This window comes from Pipra filicauda, unplaced genomic scaffold (genome assembly GCF_003945595.2).
Source record: "Pipra filicauda isolate LSUMZ 115617 unplaced genomic scaffold, ASM394559v2 scaffold98_size3848907_pilon, whole genome shotgun sequence".
NCBI lineage: Eukaryota > Metazoa > Chordata > Aves > Passeriformes > Pipridae > Pipra > Pipra filicauda.
In genome coordinates this window covers 2,907,574-2,931,527 of record NW_024105186.1, presented here as the reverse complement: position 1 = coordinate 2,931,527, position 23,954 = coordinate 2,907,574, and the positions used below count along the sequence as shown (strand labels likewise).

General features: G+C 39.4%; 2 protein-coding genes across 14 annotated transcripts in view; one reads left to right on the top strand and one right to left on the bottom strand.

The window, feature by feature from the left end:
- The window catches only part of MCF2L2 (MCF.2 cell line derived transforming sequence-like 2), a 158,079-nt gene that overhangs the window by 74,060 nt on the left and 60,065 nt on the right, over window positions 1-23,954 (bottom strand). For all 12 annotated transcript variants that reach the window (XM_027712890.2, XM_027712876.2, XM_027712877.2 and 9 more), the window contains exons 8-15: window positions 23,209-23,333; window positions 21,562-21,676; window positions 20,778-20,897; window positions 20,063-20,254; window positions 19,088-19,279; window positions 18,514-18,691; window positions 10,338-10,441; window positions 7,156-7,244 (exon numbers count right to left, since the gene is read on the bottom strand). In XM_027712890.2, coding sequence (XP_027568691.1) covers window positions 7,156-7,244; window positions 10,338-10,441; window positions 18,514-18,691; window positions 19,088-19,279; window positions 20,063-20,254; window positions 20,778-20,897; window positions 21,562-21,676; window positions 23,209-23,333 — 1,115 coding nt within the window. The remainder of the gene's footprint in view (window positions 1-7,155; window positions 7,245-10,337; window positions 10,442-18,513; window positions 18,692-19,087; window positions 19,280-20,062; window positions 20,255-20,777; window positions 20,898-21,561; window positions 21,677-23,208; window positions 23,334-23,954) is intronic.
- On the top strand, window positions 1,183-5,954 carry B3GNT5 (UDP-GlcNAc:betaGal beta-1,3-N-acetylglucosaminyltransferase 5). Of its 2 annotated transcripts, XR_005562277.1 has the most exons (3): window positions 1,183-1,266; window positions 1,801-3,368; window positions 3,781-5,954. XR_005562277.1 is itself a non-coding variant. In XM_027710975.2 (2 exons), the coding sequence occupies exon 2, from the start codon at window positions 2,140-2,142 to the stop codon at window positions 3,274-3,276; it is 1,137 nt and encodes a 378-aa protein (XP_027566776.2). In that variant the 5' UTR covers window positions 1,183-1,266; window positions 1,801-2,139; the 3' UTR covers window positions 3,277-5,954. The 2 variants fall into 2 exon arrangements, 1 of the variants encoding a protein (XP_027566776.2); XM_027710975.2 differs by having other exon boundaries at window positions 1,801-5,954.

Genomic DNA, 23,954 nt, shown 5'->3' with positions numbered 1-23,954 from the left:
TAGATTAGTTGCACTGCTAGATTTCAGTGACCTTGTCCTTTGTTTTTGTAGTGTTGATTGTTGTCTCCTTTTACCCTATGACATGGGCAATTGCAGACTGTTGCCAAAACTTCTTATCCAGGTGTAATCTAAAGAAGTTGTATTTGGTGATGAGGAGGCCCGTGTTTACCAGGGTAAACTTTGCTTCAGGTGGTTAAATAGATAACTTTCAGTCCTCTGCTTTTAAGCTTATCATGATGGCAGTGGGCAGCCTGACTACTTGGTATCTTCAGACCAACTCCTCCAAAAAACACTACCAAATGTTTGGATTTCTGTAACACTCCAGCTTGTCTGCATCTGTGAAACAAGAGTAAGCTTTACAATAGTATTCTATTGTAAAGTTGCTGAGTTCATAACTCTGAGGTGCATTGTTTAACTTCATGTTTCCAAAATAAAAAGGGTTTAAACTGATACTATAAAAAGCGCTGACTGACTTTTATTCACCAAACTGCCCATACAGCTTTTCTGTTATGCATTACAATCTGCAATCCTCGGATACACCAGTGCACGGTTTCCATTTTGAGGAGCCAGTTCCCTTCGTGGAGCACCACAAAACTGCTCCAAGTTTTCTTATTTCTATACTTTGTTGTGTTCTCATTGTTATCTAGTTGCAAGACTTGAGATGAGTAAAACATTCTCAGAACATTTGCGTTGCACAGAACTTCTAATGATAGCTTGTGTTCTCTTGCTTCAGGAGTTATTTCTATGCCACAAGTGCTTAGCTTGTGGGGTGTCATTCCTTACGGTGCTAGTCCTACACTTCTTGCTTGACAAAGCTCTTAATAGTCGGTTTTTTGTGGCATGAACAAGTAGTTGCAACTTCAGGCTGTTCTTGTCTATTACATAGAAGAGACAACTCTGGCAACAAGAACTGGATTTTAAACTGCAGGATGAGATGTGCTTTGGGTTCTTCACTAAACCTTAGTTGGTAGCAGAGACAGTAGCCCTGAAGTGTGAGCTGTCTGGTCCCGAGAGCTGTACTTGTGACAGGGGTGCAGGCCGTCTCTCTGTCAGCCCGCCCCTTAACCGTAGCTCGGGTGACCAGCTGCCTGCACCGCGGGTTAAGGGCGGTCCCGAGCGGGGTCTGGGCCGTTCGGTACCGGCCGATCCGGGCACGTTTGACCTCGTGGCGCTTCTCGAGCCCCGCAGCTGTTGAGTCCAGCGGCCGCTCCCCTCCAGCGGGTCGGGGCAGAGCAGCGGGGCCGTCCTGGGGCTCCGCTGGGGAAGGTGCTGGATGAGGCTGGGGGGGATGGAGCTCTGCGGGCAAGGGGACGGCATGGCAGGGGGGGGCGGGAGACGGCGGTGAGGGACACCGAGGGCTGCCAGGGCTCCGGCCGGAGCGCTCACCCAGCACTCTCTCCCCCGGGAGCCGTCTCGGGGCTCTGCCTGGTCTGTGTCTTTAGCAGACCGACTGCCCAAAGACAATTTGTAACCCGGGACATTTGTAGGCTGCCTCTCTCTCCGAGCTTATAGTTTAAATAAAATGCCAGTTGTCGGTTAACAGCGGTGGGCATTTCTAAGAAAGAGGTTTCTGTGTCATGTTCCTCCTTCCCTGGCCTCCACAAGCTTGCTCTGGGCCACTGATCACCTCTGACTTGCTGCCAGTCAGGTTACTTTTTTCTTTTGGGGGCTGGGAGGGGGTGTGGGTGTGTGTGGCTGTTGATGGGGCATGTCTGAGTAGTCAGCCATTTCCATGACCAAACCTAATCACAAGTGTGTTAATAACAGCTCACTAAAACCTTTCTCCTCTCCCCCACTTAGAATTGGCATGAATCTTCATGAAGGAGGGAAACACATGAGAAGATCCGATTAGAACTGCAGTGTTTGTTTCAAGATGCCCCAAAGGGAAAATACTCATCTGCAAGTCTCATCTTTCAAAACTGCCTGTGTTCCTTCAATCAAAGAAAAATGTTTTTTGAGAAAGATGACTTATGAAGTCTGTGAACAAAGCTGGCTTCAAAAGGATACTGAGTGAAAGACATCATGCCTTACAAGGGACACTTATCTTGAAGGGGTGACACTGTGCTCTTAAACAAAAACAAAGGCACTTGAAAAACACTGATCCTGAACAAGAATAAGGATTATAAAAACTGCATCAGAATGTTTGTTAGTCCCAGAAGAGTCAGAAAATGCCATTTTTTGCAAATATTTGCCACTTGCTTCATACTGTGTCTCATGATTTTTTGGGGACCATTTGATAATCACATTGTGAGCCATATGAAGTCCTATTCATACAGATACCTCATAAATAGCTACCATTTTGTGAATGACAGCCTGTCTATCAGCAGGGATAACCTGGACAGAGTATCAAGCTACCAATATTTGATCAACCACAGAGAGAAATGTCAGCAGCAGGATGTCCTTCTCCTATTGTTTGTGAAGACTTCTCCTGAAAACCGTCATCGGAGGGATGCAATTAGACAAACTTGGGGTAATGAGAAGTATGTTCGTTCTCAACTTAATGCCAACATTAAAACTCTTTTTGCTTTAGGACGACCAACAGACCATCTGCAGAAAACATGGCAGCAAAGGGAACTTGAGCTTGAAGACCAGAAATACCATGATTTGATTCAGCAAGACTTCTTGGATACTTTTCACAATCTTACTCTAAAATTGCTTTTGCAGTTTAGCTGGGTGAATGCCTACTGTCATCATGCCAGGTTCATTATGTCTGCAGATGATGATATATTTATCCATATGCCAAATCTTGTTGCTTATCTCCAAAGTCTAACACAAATGGGTGTTCAAGATCTCTGGATTGGTCGTGTCCATCGTGGATCCCCTCCCGTAAGAGACAAGAGTAGCAAATACTATGTTCCATATGAAATGTACCAGTGGCCCTCTTACCCTGACTACACAGCAGGAGCTGCATATGTAATATCAAATGATGTAGCAGCTAAAGTCTATGAGGCTTCACTGACTCTCAATACAAGTCTTTATATAGATGATGTTTTCATGGGTCTCTGTGCCAATAAAATGGGAATTGTACCACAATATCATGTATTTTTTTCTGGGGAAGGAAAGGCTCCATATCATCCCTGCATTTATAACAAGATGATGACATCTCACGGACACGTAGATGATCTTCGCCAGCTCTGGAAGCAGGCTACAGATCCCAAAGTTAAAAAGATTTCTTCAGGGATATGGGGTAGAATATACTGCAGACTAGTCAATATTGTGCTTCTCTGTAAACTGTACTATGAGGACACATATCCTTGTTCAGCTGCATTTTCTTAATACTTGAATATCTGCACAGAAGATCCACTGAGCCAAAACAGAGCAACAACTTTTTAGGTGTTTATTCAAAATATATGTAAACATGGAAAGAGGTAAAATTTACATGTGAATATTTGGGGTGGGCAGGGGGAGAGGAAGAAGATGGTCCCAGATTTTGTTCAGAAACTTATTGGAATAGCTCTCCTGTTGCAACTTTTTACATTGCAGCCTGTTTTTTTACACTCTTCAAGGGATGCAAGTCTGGATTATAAATGAACTATAATAGACTTCTAGACTTTGAAATGCTTGTTGAAAACGTTTGTTACTTTGAACTTGTCAGTAAGTCTTGAGGGTTTTTTTTAAAGCTGTGTGAACTAAGGCATGTGGCAAAACAAAAATCTGTTATATCAAAATGGAATAGACCTTTCAAAACATGAGGAAAGTGGAACTTCTGACTTGATGAATGAGAGTATTGCAGTAGTTTAAGGCAGTGTAAACTCATTACAAATATTCACCATTTTTCAGTGCTTCATCGAAAGTCAGTCTGGACCTGCACAGTTGACAGTGAGTGCTAGAAGTGAAGACCTGCTACAGTCGTTTTCGCTAAGTTCCCTAAATCTTTGAAACAGGGAAAGTGTTTGAATGCCCTCTGACTTGGTGGTTTTAAGTAAAAAAAGGAGCTCCCTTTAGAGCTTGAAGTGATGAAAATCAAATAGTACTCATGTAACAGGTTTGGCTAATATTTCTCTGCCTTCTGAAAACTGAATCAGTGTACTTAAACAGTCCAATCTTTAATAAGCAAATAAGCTAAATGAGTTTTCTTTTAAGAATGCTTCTGTTTTCCAATATTCACGATTCTAAAGGTTAAAAGCAAGCAAAAGTCACCAAGAATGTTACTTAGAGCTAATGTGAAGCTTTTAAAGACTTAAAAAAAGCAAAATTTTAAGCAGGTACTAGCAAAGAGGGAGGATATTTTCTGCACAAACTTTGACTTCGCATTGAAGGGATAGGGAGATGGTGATTCACAGAAACCCAGTACACAAATCAAAATAACTAAAATGTTTTTCATCAAAATTGTCTTTAAAATTTCAGGGTTGTTTGTGTCCACAAAACCCTGTACCTTGAATATATTTCGATGTTAATATCACCTGCAGAGGAACAAAACACCTGTGCATTGTAAATCAAACCAGAGCAAAGCGATGTGCGACCTCCAGCCCTTACGAGTTGTACTGTGGTGCCACAGAGATACTGCAGAGAACCAGAGCTGTAGGGTGTCTGCAGTTCTTTCTTGTACAGCTCACTAATGGTGCTTCCACAGACTCTCAGGACAGATATCTTAGTTGCTAACTGCAAAACCTGTGGTAGCTGTACAGGACTTGCTAGTTTTAAGCTGTGAGTAGTAAACTTGGTTTAACTAACTGCTACTGCTCTTGGAGCTGTGCTGCGGGTTTTATGGTTTGAATGGACAGTGGTGGCTCTTAGTGTAGACAGAATCCAGGAGTGAGCTTGCTGACTGTTCTCTAAGCTGTTCAGATGGATGATAGGTAGCTACATAAAATATGTAACTTTCTATAATGGATTTTCCAGAAGGAAGATAATAAGAATCCTAACTGGTTCCAAATGTTTGGCATATAAAGAGCCGACAAATAAATCATTTATCAGTGTCAAAATGACTGAAGAATATAACAGCTATACTTCAGAAAAAACCAAATCCAGTTCCTGTTCTTGCCTAAACATTGATTATAGTACTGAGAATACGTATTTTCTAAAAGAAAAAAACCACAAGACAACCCTAGATCTATATGACCTGTTGCTTACAGAGAAGATAAATGCACATATAGAGGAAGTATTACTCTGTACTGAAGGAAAGCTGCTTCATCAGATTTCTGACTTGTTTTGAGCCATTTAAATCAACAAAGCTGCACAGCAAAACTGCACTGCTAGAAAAAGCCACCCTGTTCACTGTAGGGAAAGAGGGTCTTCATATGCAGTATGCAACCAAAATGTACTAGTAAGACTACAGTTTTTGCAGCATAACTCTGTGTTGGGATTTGTTTTCACTCATACAAGCAAAAGTAAACTAAGCTTTAAGTAGCCTAAACTAGCTAACATCTAAAACGCTGCTTAAATGTAGTTTGCCATTATCTGAAAGTCACTTTTGACCATTGAAATATTCTGTTTTACAGTTGGTTTGAGTTTTGTTTGGATTGTTTCCTAATCTTAAAAGGGTCTTGATGTTTGTAGTATGCATTTTCTTTTGCTGCAGTGAAAAGAAGTTGCTTGTTGAATAAAAAGAAAAGCATGAAGGCACTCCTTTCAAAAAATGGAGACACTAGAAAACTTCTTATTTTCTGGTTCTAAACACAATATTTGTACACTTTCATCTGGAACCTTTTTTAACAATAGTCTCGGTGCTCCAATGCAGGGCTGTCAGGTTTTACTTCAACAAATAAAACTGTATCAGCCTGAATGGTCACTCCTCATTAAGAGTTTGACATTGTTGCACAGCATATTTAATGCTAAATTTTTTTTACCTATTTGTTTGGTTTGCATCAGTTTCCCTTTGATATTACTAATTTTTATACAAAGTGTTCAGTATTTATTCTTAAACTTTGCTCTGTACCACAGAAAGACAATTGTTTTGTAAAATTTGTTTTGAATAAACAGACTTATTTCTTTTAAAAAAAACCCAAACAGTACAGCAGAGGTAAATATCTCTTGTTGCTTTCTTCCTAACTGACAGCATCAGCTCTGATGCTTTTAAGTGTTATCCCGAGTTCCCTCTCTAGAGAGCTTCAAACTGTCCCGTCCCCCACCTTCCTTTCTGTTCTACCTTGCACCAAACCTGTCCTCAACAAAGGGCAAAATCGGTGTTTCCCAGGAAAGAGACAGCTCACAAATTCGTTGACCAAGCTTCTGGGTCTAAAGTTGTGTAGAACTGCTAGATATTAGAAGCTTAACCTGTTGTTATTTGTATGTTCTCTTTAGGCAGTTGTTCCTCTGGAGATGTGTATTTATCTCCACAAGATTTCAGGTCCTACTTTGCACCTTTTGAAAACTAGTTGATGGTTTGGGGACCAGACACGGTATTTTCCTAGGGTATAATTAAATTCAGATAATGATGATTTGTATGTCTCTCCAATTTGTCTAACATAATGTATCAACCTAAGGTTTTTAGAAATGGAGTCTTTTGCATCAGGTAACTTCAGTGTATACCTGTGTGAGACAGAGGCATAATGTAAGTATGAATTATCTAAATCATAGTGAAGAAGAGAACAAAGCAAATGAAGTCAGTGGGGATTGTGTCATTTGGCTTCTTGCAGGGTGGGTTTTGTTGTGGGTTTTTTGGTGTGGGTTTGTTTTTTTTTAATTGCTCCCTTTGGCCTAGAAACTGTGCAGTTCAGCTAAATTAAGCTGTTTACTTGGTACTTTTTGTTGAACTAAGCGACTTAAATATTTGGTGCTTTAGAATATATCATTAATAATCTTTTTCTCAAGACTGCAGAAACTCTAGCATGCATTTAAAAAACCCAGAAGCTTCTCAGAGGCATATAGTTAAATATGAACATTCTGAACACTGAGATGGTCTTTAATACTGCTTTTTTTGAACATACATGCAAGGCTTATTCTAATGACTTATTTTCTCACATCTTGTAATTAATGTTTTTAAGGAAAAAAATGGAAAAAAAACCCAACCCAAACAAAAGATAAATCTTTCTTGCTTTTCCATCTGATAGACTGGGTATAAATGCATGGCTGTAAGCATTTCAGTGACTTCATTACAGATAATTATTTATTAATCTTGATGAGCTTCAGAGAAATCATAGAGAGTGTACTATAAATGCAATAATTTGCATTCTAAGAAGAAAAAAATATACTAGCTCATGTGTGCAGCCTTACCTCCTCCTTGTTGACAAGTTCTCATCACTTTCACTGGTCACCAGGACTCTGCTAGATCCTCCTTGACTTGCTTCATGCATCACCTCAATCTGAATAAAAAGGACATGTTAAAAGTGAAAATACTTAATTGCTGATGCTTTATTTAGAGCACTTTAACTCTTTGCAAGAATAAAAACCAGATCCTACCTAACCTAGCAAGTCACTAGACAATTTAAAATAATTGAATTCTATATGTGCAGGTTTTAAATCAAGAATACCTCTTGTCTATTTTTATTCTGCTTCCTTGCTCAGTGTTGGCATGGGAGGCATTCCTGACTCCAGGCGAAGTCGTTGTGTTCTTGCACCATAGAAGGTGAATTATTTCCTTGTGTAGATAATTACAGGCATGATAGTCTGTTACTTAGACTTTGAAATGCTGTTTTTTTGGTTTGTGTCTCAAGCCAAACCAAAGACTTGACATTTTCGGAGTTCTTTATAGGGTGCATATGGAGAAAGCTGGGAATCCATCCTGTGCCTCTGAGAAGTGTTTGTGTCCCAGGAGCAGTGTTGGTAAGACAGTGCTGAGCACATGTTTGTGTGCAGGGGCTGTCCCCAGGCTGAAATGGAGCTTTTTGATTGCTCCAGTGTTTATTTTGATAAACACTAACCTTTTCCCTTGTCCAGTCTTGCAGAGTTGGATCATTTCAGGTGTGCTCCAGGAAAGTTTTAAGCAGGTTTTTCCTCCTTTTGTTTTAAGAGCACCAAGTACTACTTGGACTTACTCAAAAGCCAAAATCTTCAAATTCAGTAAAACAACCCAGCTTCTGAGTTTGCAGTTAATCCAAGCCAATATCTAAATTCCAGCAGTCTTTTAGTTCCTGAGCACTTTCATTTTTAATGGCTGATTCTGGAGGGGAAAAGTATCTTACATTCAATATTGCAAAATTATTTAGGTGGTTGATGATAATGATGGATCCATTAATAAGCTGTCCTCACCTGAACTATTATCAGAACAAAGGAGAACCAGCTCTAGGTTCCTGCTGATAACTGAATTTTATTCTGTGTTTATTGCTGAAGTTGTGGACTGTTCTGGCCATTTCAGAAGATGGACCAAGTTTAATTTTTAGTTTCAGCTTCAGGGCAATTAAGATGAAATGTATGAGCAAGTCAGGGGTGTGGATAACAGAAGAGCTGGGTTGAAGTAGCTTGTATTATATCAAAAATTGAATAATAGAATTTTGCCAGGTAGACATCTGATACATTTTTTAGCTTTTCAGGCCTTCTGGTAACACTTCCTCCCTGCTAAATATTCCCATCCCCCCAGAAAAGGAAAAACAAACAAACAAGCAAAAAAACCCCAAAACTGGTTTTGGCCTGTGTGGAATTCCTGCACTAACAAGATTAAACCATTTTTTAATATTTAGATGAAAGTAGCACATCCATGTTTGGGTGTCACTAGTGTAAGAAGTGCTAGTGTATGAGTTTTGGTCTGTGAATTATTAATTAAAATCAGAAACTCTATTTTACAAAAACCCTGTGTAATAGTGGACTAAACTGGAAAAGGCACAGAGAACTAATAAAATGTGGTCTCTGTTATTGGATGTGTTCTCATATAGAGCTCACCTTTAAAAATCCCTTTTAAAATAACTCATTAACTATGAAAAAGTTAAAAACTGTAAGTGCAGGGACTATTGTGTCATCTCCTCTCCTATATAACCTGGTTTAAGTTGAGGTATTTATTTTCCCCAGAGATGTACTGAAAAAGCTTATTCCCTTCCTCTTCCTCTCCCCCAAGCTGCTGAACAATATGAAAAAGGCTACTTGCTGTTTCCATCACACTTTCATGAAGCACCCAAATGAAGATCATACCTCATACTACCCAACTTGTTTCACAATTCTTTTTGAACATTCATTGCATTGTTTCCCTTACATTCAGGGCTTATGTTTTCTTTCTCAAAACATACCTTAAATTGCATTTTTTACCATTTTAATGATATAATGGTCTAAAGAGCCAATAATATGAATCTTCAGGCAAGTTGCAAGAAAATCTGGGCAAAGGGCTACTGTTATTTAAAAGGTTGTGAGTGTACAGCACTGTGTATGATTTGACCTCTTATTTTTAGTAAACTTAACTAAAGGGGATGTTGGCAAAGGTATGACATTTGTGCACAGACCATTCAGAATATAACCTCACTGGTATTCTTCTTATCTCTCCCAGGCGTATTTACGTGGTCTAAACCCAAACATTTTAAATAAGATAAATGAGGTATTTGCTTGAATTTGACAGGGGAAAAGAAGAAAGAAGTCTGTTCTCTGAAAGTGGCTATTTCAGCTAGCTTGGGCAAATGAAAACTTTTAGGATGCAGCTGCAGTTCATCGTAGTTTCAAGACCTGCAGATGAATGGAGTATCTGAAACTTGTTTCCAGTGTTAAAATACTCAAGGAAGGCCAAACAGCTGTTTTTGGTAGCTTATTATCCCAGTCAGTGTCTACAGCTCAAAGCAAAGACTCTCTGCTGTAAGGGCAGGATTCTTACATGCTGTCAGGCTTGGGAATAGAGAGAAAGGATAAAGATGTCCCAACAATCTTAAATAGATTCTTGTTGTGGAAAGAATAATGCAAGAAATCTCATCACAGAGACACAAATGCCAGATAGCTTTCCCTGAAGGTTACTTGCCTATGCAGGCACAGGTAACAGTGGATTTTCTTGGGTTTTGGCTGGTTTATTCCTAAGTATTACATGTCTAGTTTTAAATCCTTTACATAGAAATTACCCTTAGAAAATATTTAAATGAGGAAAAACCTATAACTTTGTAAAACCCTGAACATAACACAACTTGAGCTGAATCGGATTACAGTTTTAGAAACAAAGTAGTTTACGTGCTATAAGGGAGGATGGGCACTTTGGCTGCATTTTAGTATATTATTGTTGGACATTTCTTCCACATTTCCACTTCCATCCTTTGAAGATGATTTCTCCTTTAGTGTAACTTGTTTTTCCATAAATGCTTTTTAACGCTATCATCTGAGTAACTTTCAAACTGCAATGTGGAGTGTAAAAAAAATCCTTATCAGAGAGTCAACTTAGAAATGTTCGATTTTTTTTTATTTTTTTTTTTTAATTCCAAGTGAGTAAACCTATATTTATGTGGTCTTGAGTTCTCTCATAATATGGGATGTCCCCAAATCACAGGTAATCCTACCTTAATTCCACCTTTAGTCTTCTTAATGCTTTTCTTTTTTGATAACTCTACTTCAGAAACTGTCTTTGGAGGGCAGGAAATTTCGGTGGACCTCCTGTTGGTAGCTGAAGGAGTCAAAAAGAGAGTAACATTAGAAAATGTGTGCTGAAAGTTGAAATTCTACTCTCTAATAAAAGCAATGAGCAAAGATCCCAACACATCAGTAGTAACTGAGACCTGGCTTAGAGAACTGAGTTGTGGCTGGGGTGGCGATGGACCAGCTGGCACAAAGGATGGGCCACCTTGTTCAGTGCTCAGATTGGCATCCAAAGCTCCACAGTGTAATGACTGATTTGGCTTCCCCTGGGAAAACCATCTTTAGGCCAGACAGGTAAATGTTAGCCAGCTGTATCATCACTTGGGTAATTGTCATTTGCACAGTGTTGCTTGTGTGGGTTCCCAAAGAAAGGAAATGTTGGTTCTGGTAATGGTTTGGCAATGTTGGATTAAAGGATTGTGCCCTGAATGTTTTCATTACATGAACAAGTCTCGAAAGAGTAATCCCAGGAGTTCAGCAAGTCACTGTGACACGAATATAACAATAGTGAACCTGAGGAGGCAATTTCAGAATATGCTCTGTCATGTCAGGTTTGAGGGACTTTGCAGGCTCTGCAAACCACAGCTGACAGTGAGGTGTCTGATGCTACTGGACAGTCATCCTTAACAACATAACCACTTGTCCTGAGCCTGCTGTCCAAAGGAACTGTGAGAAGGGGAATCATATATTTTGCTTGAGAAGAAAAGAATCTCTGTTACAGTTTGTATCTGTTTCACAGCACACACTATATAAGCACAAGGCAATCAGCTTTCTTCTTTTTCTTAGTTGCTGAATTGATATGAACAACCATTCATGTCATGGTAAAAACACATACAAAGCCAGAAGAAATGGTGAAAGAACCTGGGTTAGAAGAACAAAAAAGAAAAAAAAACAAAACAAAACAAAACAAAATTGCTGCAATTCTGAGATAAGGTCCGTTTCATTTTTATTCTGGGAAAACTTTCTAATTGAACAAGAAATTGTTTTCAAATGCATCTGGTAACATTTTGAGATGGTTTCACCAAGTTTAATGTTTTGAGGCATTGAGAGTCCTGGTGGTAATTAATAACTTTTTGGGGAGAAGCCGAGGGGTGCAGTAACAAAGATGCAGACATCTTTGAATGAAGAGGATGTAGTATCAAAGGATTCATGTAGGAGGGGGTTGAACACTTTTTAGAGAAGAAACACATTAACAAAGTTTCAGATGCCCTTGTCATTAAATTCTTCTTTCAAGGTAGTTTTAGAAAAGGCAAAAAAGGCACATAGAAGCACCCAAATTATATTCAGTTAAAAAGACAACATATCAGTTTCACAGACAACAGTAATGGAAGTCGACGTTTTTTCTACTCTGTGTCTTTTCAGCAGCCTTATCACACAGCTGGGAAGAGAATTAATTAAAGCGGCTTCTCTCCAACTCTTCTCTAAATCTTCTTGGATTTATCCAATGCTGAATGACATGAGGACTTGGCAATGTCCATTTCATGCCTATTACCTCTGCACAATGACTCTATACTAGAAGGTTTCCTCAATGGAACAGTGAAATCTGGCAACCACCAGCAGCTATAATCAACTGCTAGAGGATTCTCGTGGTTCCCAGGACTGAGCTGAAATGCAAATGTCGTCTCTCTTTGGCTCTTCCATCACTCTCTTTCAGAATATACAGCAGGGGATTTGTTTTGATTTTGAGCACTACTTTCAACAGATGCCTTTTTCCCACCCCAAGAAAGCTTTCCCTGAAGTAGTAATTGTTCTCTCAAAGGTATTTTTATTTCACCCAAAAAGTGGTGTACTGACATTTTGAAACCAAGGGGACAAAAAGATGCAAGATAAAGCATATAGAAGCTATTGATCCTCATTGTCAAAGTTCTTCCTACCTTTCTAATCTGCAAGAAGGATGATTTATACTGTTGGCAAAACCAGAATACCAACCTTCATCAACTATTTGATAAGTTTTCAAATGGGTCCTTTTATGGTTTCCCCCATGAATGCCTGAGTAAAGTGGTTATAAGCATTAGCGAATTCACTCTTTTCCATACTAATGCACCCTGGAGATTCTATTTAGCCTTAAATTCTCATCTACCACCATCTTGACAAAATGCAGATTGTGATCGTACCTATCACACTAAACACTGTTATCTCCTGGAGCTTCTCCCAACTATATCCTATTTATACCTTGAAAAATCAGCAGTAAAAGAAATAAATCTAAGACTTGACTACCAAGACATTGTTTCATACTCTTAATAACACACAGGCATCCTGAATACCCTAGATACTCTGCCAAGGTCTAGTTGCCCTATCTAAATCCAGGTTCAGTCCACTGGATTGTTCTACAAAGCTAATTCAGAAATTTTATGGATGTGTTGTGGAAAGAAATGGAAGCAAAGGAAATAACTTCAGAAAACATGACAACTTTTGCTTAGAAGAGCATGGTCAGCAATACCATGTTGTTTGACCTATTCATTAATCAGAAGACTTGAGGGGACGGTTGATACTGGTATGAAAATCCTGGCTGAAAGCAACCAGCAGAAAAAGTGGAGATCAGGTAAAATTTTGATATCTGGATCACAACTTGCAAATTCAGACAGCTCCAGGTGATCCAGAACAGCTTAAGTGAAAGATGGCACATTCACAAGAAGCCCAAGTGCAGGTGCTCCTTGATCCAGCAGCAATTACTCAGGTCAGTTCACTAGGTTAGTCTTGGCTTCTCCAGTGTGAGATATTTCAGGAAAGGAGGCAGGTGCAAAGATAAGAAAGACAAATTCAACTGCATATATTTCAGAGATGAATTTGATTCAGATTGACACAGCGAACTTCCCTTTCCAATTTGACCCAGAAATGAACTGAGAGCAGGCAGCAATCTGTTTTGGTCATGCTCCAGAGAATTTGTCAGTTATCGACTGGCCCATAGTCAGAGACTGCTGCATGTCACTACCTTTAAGTAGTTTCTGGAGCACCTTAGAAAGAAACAGCCAAAATACCTGCCAATTATTATTGCACTAATTACTGTGGAACTGGAAATATAAGGGAAACTCCCTTATAAAATTCAGCACAGTTGGCTGTTTCAAGGTCAGTACTGTATTGTACTGCTGAGGAAGTCGAAAGTTAAAGTGTTGAGCTGCCTACTGAAAGAATAAAGGCACAGGAACAAAGGAAGACAAGTGGGGTGTCTCCTTGTAGAATAATATTCCACATAGAGGAGCCTTGCTTTGTGCTTCTTATATTGGCAGATTTTCCAGGGGTTTGACAGCAATTTTGCTAGAGCAAAGAAATATAGATTATATTGCCTAAAAATGGAAAAGTCTGCACTAAGCCATTGAATGATAAGCAAAGATGCTCTGGTGTTTCTTTAGCTGCCTAAACATTCTGTTTTGTCATCACCACAATTCAAAACAATGATTTTGTCATTAATGATCTTCGAACTCACGTTTCGTGTTGGACAGCAGGAGCAGCAAAGCCCAATAAAATTTAGCAGACTAGTTGTTTCCATGCCTGTTCTTGCCAAAGGAATTTGATTCTGCTGTAGGTGATTAGTGAGAATGCACAAACTCTCACACAGAAAACATATGGGGAAAGATGTGATTGGGAAATTCACGCAAAACCTGAATGTAAAGCATTTATTTGAGGGGGTCTTTGAATGCCTTACAAGTGCTGGGCATGTATTATAACCCTTGACTACAGAGTCTATGTCTCTTGCTGGCTAATGAGTTACACTTATTCAATATCTTGAACTATAGAAACGAGTGGTTTCTCAAACCATTAACGAAAACCACATGCAGCATCTTTTCTGAGTCAGCTAATCTGTCTGCAGCCTCACTTCCCCTGCACATATCCCCAGACTCTTGCAAGACATTCTTCCTTCATCCCCTATCCAGATGTTATTAGTTAGTGAGTGTTATGCACTAGTGACTGTGAGGAATGCTGGAATGGATCCAATGAGCAGTTGTATACATTTAACTGAGATGGAACCAGCTTAAGTTATATTATTTAAAGAATTGAAAAGGCTCCAGCTGTGTTCCCCCATATGAATCTCAAGTTCCAAGCTGGCCTTCTAAGATGCTTGTATGGTGAGTCATGGATTTTGTATGTGCAATGTGCTTTTAAACATGTTATTTGTTTAATGAGCTCACAGAAATTTTGACATCTCTGCTCCTGTATTTGACATTTATGTTGCACTCAAAGAAATCTACCCATGAATATTTTATAGCACTTTGTACTGCCATGTTCCAGCTCTCACCACAAAGATAACTAAAGTAAGACAATTTTCCTAACCATGGTTGCAGGATGGCCAAATCACCTTTTACTGAAGTTTTCCAAGAATGTGTCAGGCTGAGAAGATAGGCTTTGGGAAAGTTTCATTTCGAAGAGTTAGAGTTTGGGAGAATTACGAGCAAATTAAAACAGAGAAATGCTAACTGCAATCATCCTTTATAGCTTGTATTCTCCTTTACAGTTCTGTAATTTGTCTCTAATCTGTGCCTGACAGCCTAGAGGCAATTCTGGCCTGCATGGTTTGACTTTGTGGACCTATCCCAATTCACTCCAGCTAAGGAGTTTTGTACAGAAATGCAGAAAACAAATATGTAGTCAAATCATCAAAAATTATTCCCTCAGAAGTAAATCAGCAAAAATATTTCCCTATGAAGTGCCAGTTCTCTCCTCCCAACACATACAGGGACAAGTTTAGCCTCAGCAGTATTCAAGCAGCTTCCATTGGGCGTAAAGAGAGTTGTCCTTAAAATAAGGTGTTATATACGCCACTTAAATATTTTCAAAGCACTCATTATAAAAAGGTCAACAGAGGGGTTTATGCCTTTTCTGGGTTGATCTGTGAATAATACTTAAGCAGATTCTCACAGCTAAAATGTGCACCAAGTCCAGCTGGCACAGACTTTGGAGCATCACAATAATTCCAAAACTAGTTTTTCAATGTTGAACAGGCCTGTCCCTGCAAAATTTGAAAGTTCATTTGCGAAACCAAAAGCTTCAAGCAAAATTGAGATTAATCTAAAATTTTGCTTCAGAACTTCCAGACCCACAGTGTTGAGTGAAAAGTGTTGAGTGAGGGAGAGTTTACAGCAGCTCTGAGCTGCCTTTCTGGATCTTCACTAAGCTTAGAGTTTGCTGAGAGTCAGTCACCAGTGACCATAAGGACACAGACATAACCTGTGACAGTCATTTCCCTGATGGAAACCTGCCCTTCCTCTCAGACATAGTATCAGCTCTGCCTGTGTGCACCTATGTATTTGTCCATGTAAAATGGAGAGTCTGACAGTATTTCATGTCTGAGTCTTCATATCTGTGAAGATTTTTCCATTAGCACCCTGAATTGGATTGAATTTTCCCTACCACTCCTTGTTTGGAAAATGGATAGTCAGCAGTGAAAAGCAAAACAAAATCTGTTCTGGAACAAAATAACTTCTTTTCCTTTCACAGACAACCATTGCAGTGCTGCCATGGTATTGTTACTCTGTTGCCTGGGGACAAAAGCCTTTCTTTCTAGTCTTCTATTTCTGTTTACAACATTTTATAGCCTTTGCCTGCTTTTATATTTATGCAGCCTAGGAACATGGCATTTTCCTGTTGCCATATACTATTTTGCAAGCTTTTAGAAATATTCAGGTAAGTCCTGGCTAAAAAATGACAATGAGTTACACTATGTGTTTCAAAAAGGTGCTCTAAGCCTCTCTCATGTTTCCAAGATATTGCTCAAGAAATTCTCCCCATAAGTAAATGTTGATAGTGCATTGATCCCGTGAATGTGAAGAAAGGACACAGAGGAAAGTCCAAAAGAGGGTAGCTCCAAGAAGAGCAGAATTTCGCAGCCTCATTTTCAAGGCTTGGAATAGGACTCAGTGTCCCTGTTTCTAAGACACATTGGAGAGTCAGACTGTAAAATGCCTCGGTAAATCAGTTTATCTGTGCTTCAGTTTTCTTTCTGAAAAAAAAAAAAAAGAGGTTAAAATACTGACCAGTACTTGCCAAGTGCTTTGGCATTCTGAGGGAAAGGGCACTCAGGAATTTCAAAGTATGATTCTTGGTAGCTGACAGCTGGATAACACCCAAAGGATGCCATTACACAGAGTATATGAATGTACATGTACTATTCACAGCTGTTAAAGTAAGCTGTGATTGTGAGCCCCTGGATAAGCTGTAGGTAGTCAGGGTTTGTCTCTTTGTACAGAGGTACACTCAGTCAAGCACCTTCAGGAACCTGAATGAGATTTTACAGTCTACTTATCAGTGTCTGAACAGGACTGAGTTGCACTTTGCACCTTCTAAAAGAACAACCAGAGTAACATTTAAAAATAAATGTCATCTACCTATTATTTTGCAACAGGACATTAGAGGCTAATCCTTGTCACACAGTTATCCTGTACTGGGTTGTAAAACCCTGAACTGCAATGCAAGGGACAGAGCAATGGAGCATCTCATGATTTTCTGTGAAAGAGCTGATAGTATGGGATTGGTTGTATGAACAAGAATCAAAACTTAGAGCACTGTCACGTACATACTACTGACTGTTCTATAACGTTCTATCTATACCAACAATTTAATTAAAAAATCTGCAAGTGCTTTAAAATGACAAGAAAGAAATTCAAGAAACAAAATCAGAGACTGCATGCATAAACTAAACAGCAAGATTAGCTTTTAGCCTGAAGATGCAGTTTCACAATAGGTGAAAGCCATCCTCAAATGGTACTTGCAGTGATGGGACTAACTGCCTCTGACCTGCTGACCCCATAACCCCATTTTCTGCATCTTCCTTTTCTTCAGCACTAGTGGCCACTCAGTGAATGTGATCAACTCTGACTTAGTGCTGACTGGAGCAGGGGACTGGGGTGCGTGAACTCCACAGCTCCCTGCATTTCTGTAACTCATGCCGTGGAAAAATAACTACTACATTTTTACAGTCTGTTGATTGAGTTTTCAAGGCAAATCACAACTCCTACGGCAAACTGACTGCCCACCTCAGTGCAAGAGCACATTGCTGGAGGATATGTGTGTGGCAGAGCAGGACCTTTTCACATGCATTGTGTTCTCAGCTTGCCTTAAGCCAATAGTGAAGCTGAAACTTGAGGTAGCAGCTGTGTGTTAAGAACATGTTAAGCTAGTATGGTTTGGTAGGGGGGAAGTACGGATGTCAAACTAACATGGTAACAGGAAGAAGATGATTTTCCTTGGTAAGAAAGGATTAGGGTTGCAGAGCAGAGGAGAACAGGGACATTGGTGTGACCTCCTGCTGATATGCCTAGAAAGCAAAATGGTCAGGCTACTGGCCATCCTAATCTTCCTGTTGAGAAAGCAGTTTATTGCAAGCTCTTCTTGCAAATTTATTTTTTTAAAAAGCTTTTTGGTAAAGGTTCCCCTTTTAAAAAGCCCTACAGTTCCAAAGGGGTAATGCCTTCTTGCCTCCAAGCACAGCCACTGGTCTCCAAGATGCAGTGTCTCAAATTAGCTTCACCCATGTTCCTTTTGCAGAAAACAGCTATCTTGGTTAAAGGCATGTGAAAACTTCAAATCAGGAACTTTCAGTAAATTCCAAACAGAAGCAACGTTCAACTTTTATGGTTAGCAGAGGACAAGCTAGAAAGTGAATGAACATCTGTGCAGAGAGGAAAAAGCAAAACTTCCACAAATGAGGCAGTGTCACTAGCAAACCCTTAATTTGGCAAGTATCTGATTGAAACTTGAGGTATTGTGACCTTTTAAAGACGAATATTCACATTACAGTATATGCAATGTAAAAGAGGTTCTCGTGCTTACTTTCCAGGCTTGCAGTGACTACCCTGGCTTGGGTATTCAAGAACTGGCAATATAAGACACACTGGGAAACAGTATAGAAATGTACTCTGTAGATTAGACCTAGGAAGAGAAACCTGAGGTTTTTTGTTGGTTTGTTGTTGGTTTGTTGGGGTTTTTTTGATTCACCCTTGTCTGTATGTTTGTAGTGACAGATATTTCACATTCATTTTTCATAGCTGGACCTACAGGGCTGACACTGCACATCAAGTGCAAGTCTTCATTCTGATAACAAAAATTAAACATCACCATGTGGACAAAACATTGGTGTATGTCTGAAAGTAACTGCTCATGGCCTACCTACTGCTGCTGGCCTGGTAATCTTTGGTGATGCTCGTTTTGGGGAAGATTCAGGATGTGGAGCAACAGGTTGTACTGGCCGGGTCTGTTTGGCTGCCAGCTTCTTCAAACTTACTTGCCTCTTGTCAAACATTTCTTGTACATCTTCAAGTTTTTGTACAATTCTTTGGGCGTTGGCCTTGACAAAGAAAAGGCAAACAACAAACACTTGTCAGTGCTGGACTAAGTTAAGAAAGTACTTGTGTTACCAGACAGACTAGAGCTGAAGATGACACTGTGCTGCAGTTTAATGCAACCCAGTCCACGCACTCCACACACATCACAGTTTCACTGACCAAGACATGGTGACTCAGGCAGTATTTCTGACACTGGTCTGAAGAAAATCACATGTGTTCCATGACTACTTATATGAGCAAAACTCATTGCCCCAAGGGCTCACCTCTGTGCCCTTTTGGAATAGGGAAAGAGGCATATTTTAGCAGACTCAAATATATAGCCCAGTACACTCTCAGGTACCAAGCATTTGGTAATTTTTAAATTCTAAGTGAATACATGCACATCTGAGGGGTTTTACCTTTATTTCAGGGGTGAGGATCATGTCAAACTGATTGTAGAACTCCTTTGGGTTAGAGAGCTGGTGTTCCTTGGCTGTTACCAGGAACTTCTCAATTTCAACGAGTGCAGTTTCAGCTCCCTCTTGTGACTGGCACTTGTCCACAGCTTGGGAAGCTAAGAGGTAGATTCCAGCTTCACACCATTGGCTTGCCTTTAAAGAAAAATGGGGAAAGAAGGACCCATCATCACTGACAGTCCATGTTGTTAAGTGTTGCTTCTACTCTGTGAAATACAGATTTGCCCTAATATGTCACTAAAAGGGATGGATGTTACTTCCTAGCATGCCATAGTTCCTGCCCAAGTCATCCCACCAGGATATGTAGAACTGGACTTGCTGAACTGAACTTGCTGTTCAGTGCAGCTCTCATGGGCTAGATGGTCCAGTAACATGTAAAAGAGGAAAGAGGAAAAGTCTGAGCAAAGAGGAAAAGTGTTACTGCAAACCAAATCTCTCAGCTGTACTACCTCATTTGAGTGTTCAGTCACATAATTAACCCAAAAATTGAAACCATATCAAAACTCTTCAAAACTTTTTAGACCTATGAATCTCAGTTAGAAATACTCCAAAGAAGGTTTACATTGCTGGAATAGCAAACAAACATTCTCAAAGCATTTATCTTGCTATTCTAGCTAGATCAGAGAAATTGAAAACTAACACGCAGTAAATTGTTAATTTTTAAGCACTAGAATACATTTGGTTCTCATTTCAAATTTAGGTCTAGCTCAATTTTCCTTATTTTATTTCCTATTTTTCATCATTTTAAGACCATACTTATGAGAATCTACTGCTCCAGTGTTTCTAGTTATATTTACTGAATGAAACAGAGAAAAAACAAACACAACTTTTTATCTTCATCGTAATTACCTGAGCTTATAAAAACATTCATTTTTGGTAGAACCTTGGCAGGGCTGTTACCTGAGAAGGTTTGCTCACCTTATCTAACTGCTTATGCAGCTCAAGAGACTTTCCCAAAATATCATACTTTTTCTTGGTCTCATTGGTAAAGTCATCACAAATCCGCCTGAGTTCAACACACTTTGGTCTAATGGAGTCAACTGCATAATGATTGTTTTGGATAAGCTGTTCTCCATGAAGAGCTAGAGACTGAGCCTTCTCCAAAGGTTCCTGTGAAATTAATGAGAAAAATCCAAAGTTAGATCTTAGAATGACATTTATAATAATGACAGTCCATCTCTATAATCCCTGCTGTAGCCTGAGGGTAAAGGTTTGGGATATAAATATAGCTGATGTCTTACTTTATATTTACATTGAAGACCAACTTTATTGTCAGTGAGTACATTGAAACTTGAGAAGTTCCATCGGAACATGAAGAAGCACTTTTTTACTGTAAGGGTGAACAAACACTGGAACATGTTGCCCAGAGAAGTTGTGGAGTCCAATTCTTCTTTCTCCATACCAGGGACATTCATTATACAAGTTTTTTCCCCTGCTTTTTTCCCCCTGCTTTCCAAGAAACGAACTGGAACTACTGGGTCTCAACAACCCTGGATTCTGGAAATTAGGATCCGAGTTTGCAATTTAAAATAATGACTCATGAGAAGAGAGTAAATGGGATGGAAGGACAGTGACAAAGAAGTGTCTGGAATACCATATCTAGAGCAGTTAGAATACTAAATTGAGTGCAAACCTGTCCTTTCTCTTCCAGATGTTTCTGTTCCTTTAGGAGGTGCTCCACTCGAGTCACACTGTCCCCAATGTCAGCAAAACCTGCTTGTGCTTCCATGAGGTTATCCAATGTCAGTTTTACCTAAAAAACAGCAACAACAAAAGCATAAAACCAAAACAATAAAACCAAAACAAAATAAACCCACCCAAAACTTTACCACAAGATACTCATAAAATTACAACAAACATTCATCTATATCTTTGAAAAGAGTCTGCATCTCAAATTTAGTCTTTCAGCTTGTTCCAAAATGGAAAAACCAAGGAATAAAGCAACAATCAACTATTCTTCAAAGAGCTGCCCTGTTTCTCACTGTTTAGGCCCACGCAGTTTTGAAAACCTGTAACTCCAGAGTCTATATTACTCCAGAATCTGTATTACTCCAGTCTCTGGGCTGACAGTTGGGCTTTCTGAACTGTATTCCTTTGACTCTGGTGGAATTGGCAACTTACCATCACAGAAGAAATTATATTTGATAACTTCACACGTAAATGTAAAATGGTTTATCAAGAAGTTGGTGTTTCACATTTTGGCCTCACAGTCTGGCACTTTCCTCACTGGGCTTTATTCAAATGTTGTAAGACATCTGATAGCTGCCAAAAATTTAATTTTTGAAAACTCAGTTCTTATTTCATAATGAAGGGCTTCTCTCCCAGTCTTCTTTTTGGATTGCCAGTATACTTTAGGTATGGGTAAAATTTGACCTTATTTACCAGAGAAGACTAGACAGCATGAACAAATGAAGTACCTCTCTAAAATCATGTTCAAAGTGTCGAAGCTGCAGGCACTGTTCTAGTTTTAGATGGTGTTTGGTCCAAAATTGATCAAAAGCCTTTTCTGTTTCATCCAACTGAGCCAACAACCTGTTAAGAAATTATAATGAATAGAATGTACTTATTTCCTATGGTTCATTTCTTTTAAGTTACACTAACTGGTGGCAGAAAGCAGAGCAGGGAGATGGTGGGGAGCCTACACTCATGTAAGAGGGCTCTGTGTCAACTCTCCCTTAAGCAAAAGAGAATTAAATTTGCAGTGGGATAGGCAGGAGTATGATGGATGAGTGACAACTACATGGACCCACTGTGGCAGTTGCAGTCCTGCCTCCTGACCTGCAACAAGGACTCAGAGCTGTTCCATGCTCTGGCAGCCAAGGGCAACTGTAATCCCAAGCTTCCACCCAATGCTTCAAAGATAATTCACCCCCAACTGATGCAGACTGAATGTGATGCAATTATTATTTTATGGAATGTTTAAAGCAGGACTCTACAACTTGTTCATTTTTTTCACCCATCAGAAACAGGCAAGGACTGAATCATTTTCCCCAGTCCATTAAAAACAATACATTAGAAGCTCATAATGACTCCCATGGACATTATTTTGTGTAAATGATGAAACATTTATTTGCAAAGAAATTAATATCAAGGTGTCATACATCTTGAGTAAAATGTCTAAAACCAGACTAGTGAGTCATCTGCACAGTTTCTCAATGATCCATTAATTACAAAGTAGAACAGTTTAAACAAGAAGAAAAAATGAAAAGAAAGTTTTCCGTGAATATCCTGTATTTCAATAAATGGGCACTCTTTGGGCAAGTAGGGATTGGTGAGTGCTGAAATGATCAAGTTATTAGGGCAAATGACAATAGTTCCCTCCTATTTCTCTCAAAACTAAAGTTCTGTTTTCAATCTATCCCTGGAAAATGTGGTTTTAATCAAAGCTGGTTGTTGAATTCAAGATGAATTCGCAAATTCCTTTGGTGTGACTGTTAAAAGGATTTTAAAGTATTCAGTGAAAAATATCAGCTCAGCTTTACTTTTAGCAGCTTTGTTCCCAGTGAATGCAGACATGCTGAAACACTAGCATGGCATTTCTCTTTCCACTGCATCACATGGCACAGCAGAAACTTCTACATGGTGACTAAAAGCTTTATGGTAGTAACTAGCATTGTAGGAAGGAAAAGGGGTTTGTTTCTCTCTCTCTCTCTCTCTCTCTGCAGGGTATCACTTCATCTGTTTCTCCCCCAGTGATTCCACAGACATACACAAACACACACCCTCTCATCTCACAGAGATTCAGGTGCCCTTCAAATCAGGTACAGAAGTTTGGAGGACACATATGTTACAGGGAAAGTAAGTCTCATGTTAAATCTTCAGCCCAGGTAGTTAGTGGTCTGACCAAAAATTACCACAAAATCAGGACTTGTTTGAACTCACCTCGACAGTTCAATCAAGTAAATTCCTCAAAGCCATTCCCTTCTCTGAGTTCCCTGTCCAATAAATCCTGAGTGGTTGAACCGGAGGCAATTTATAACTCGCATATTTAAATTATTTAAATTACACTTGCATTTCTTAGGAATAAATTAGCAACTTGCACAAGGTACTCCAGCTTCACTGACCTTTCTACTGTGGCTACATTTTCCAGTTCATCTGGACTGAGTTTGCTGTTGGCACTTCGGGTGACTGGCTCCCGAATGCATGTCAGCAGGGTGGCCCCCTGCTTCACTGCTAGTTTCAGCTCATCCTGAGGGAAAGAAAACAAGCCAGAAAACAAATTTTATGTACTTCTACCAACACTCACATCTCTTACATGGACAACACAGTGATGCTACGGGAGGATGCTTTCATAGGTACTAAATATTTGGAACAAAATATAAATGCTTACCAAAGGTGATATGTTTTTTTAGAAAATGCAGAGACTAAATCTGTTCACTTTGAATAGTAGATCTTTTTTTGAGAAAAGAAATAGTACAATTTCTGAGCAGACTGCATTTCTGACCAGGCAGAAATTTATTGCAGAATAAATTATTCTACCACAAATTGAATGTGTGCTGCAGATTGTTCAGTGAGCTGAGAGCCTGCGCTGACACGTTGCACTTCTTAATGGAATTTCCTTCAAACAACATTGTGACATGCTGAGCCACAGTACAACAGGTATAAGGAGTCATCCATAGAAGAAGAGTCTTCCCAGCATGAAAGATAAGTAATGAAAAGGGCAATGAGGCTGAAACATTATTATATCAGCAGATGAATCCCCACATCACTGCACATTCTTCCATAAAACGTGTTGTTGTGCTAATATAGCTTAAGTAGTATTTTTTCTCTTGTGTTTAACCTAAGGTATTTGTTGACAGCAGTAATGTTT

Bases quoted from the DNA above. Each gene is read 5' to 3' on its own strand.
- B3GNT5 (XM_027710975.2), top strand. From the start codon at position 2,140: ATGTTTGTTAGTCCCAGAAGAGTCAGAAAATGCCATTTTTTGCAAATA.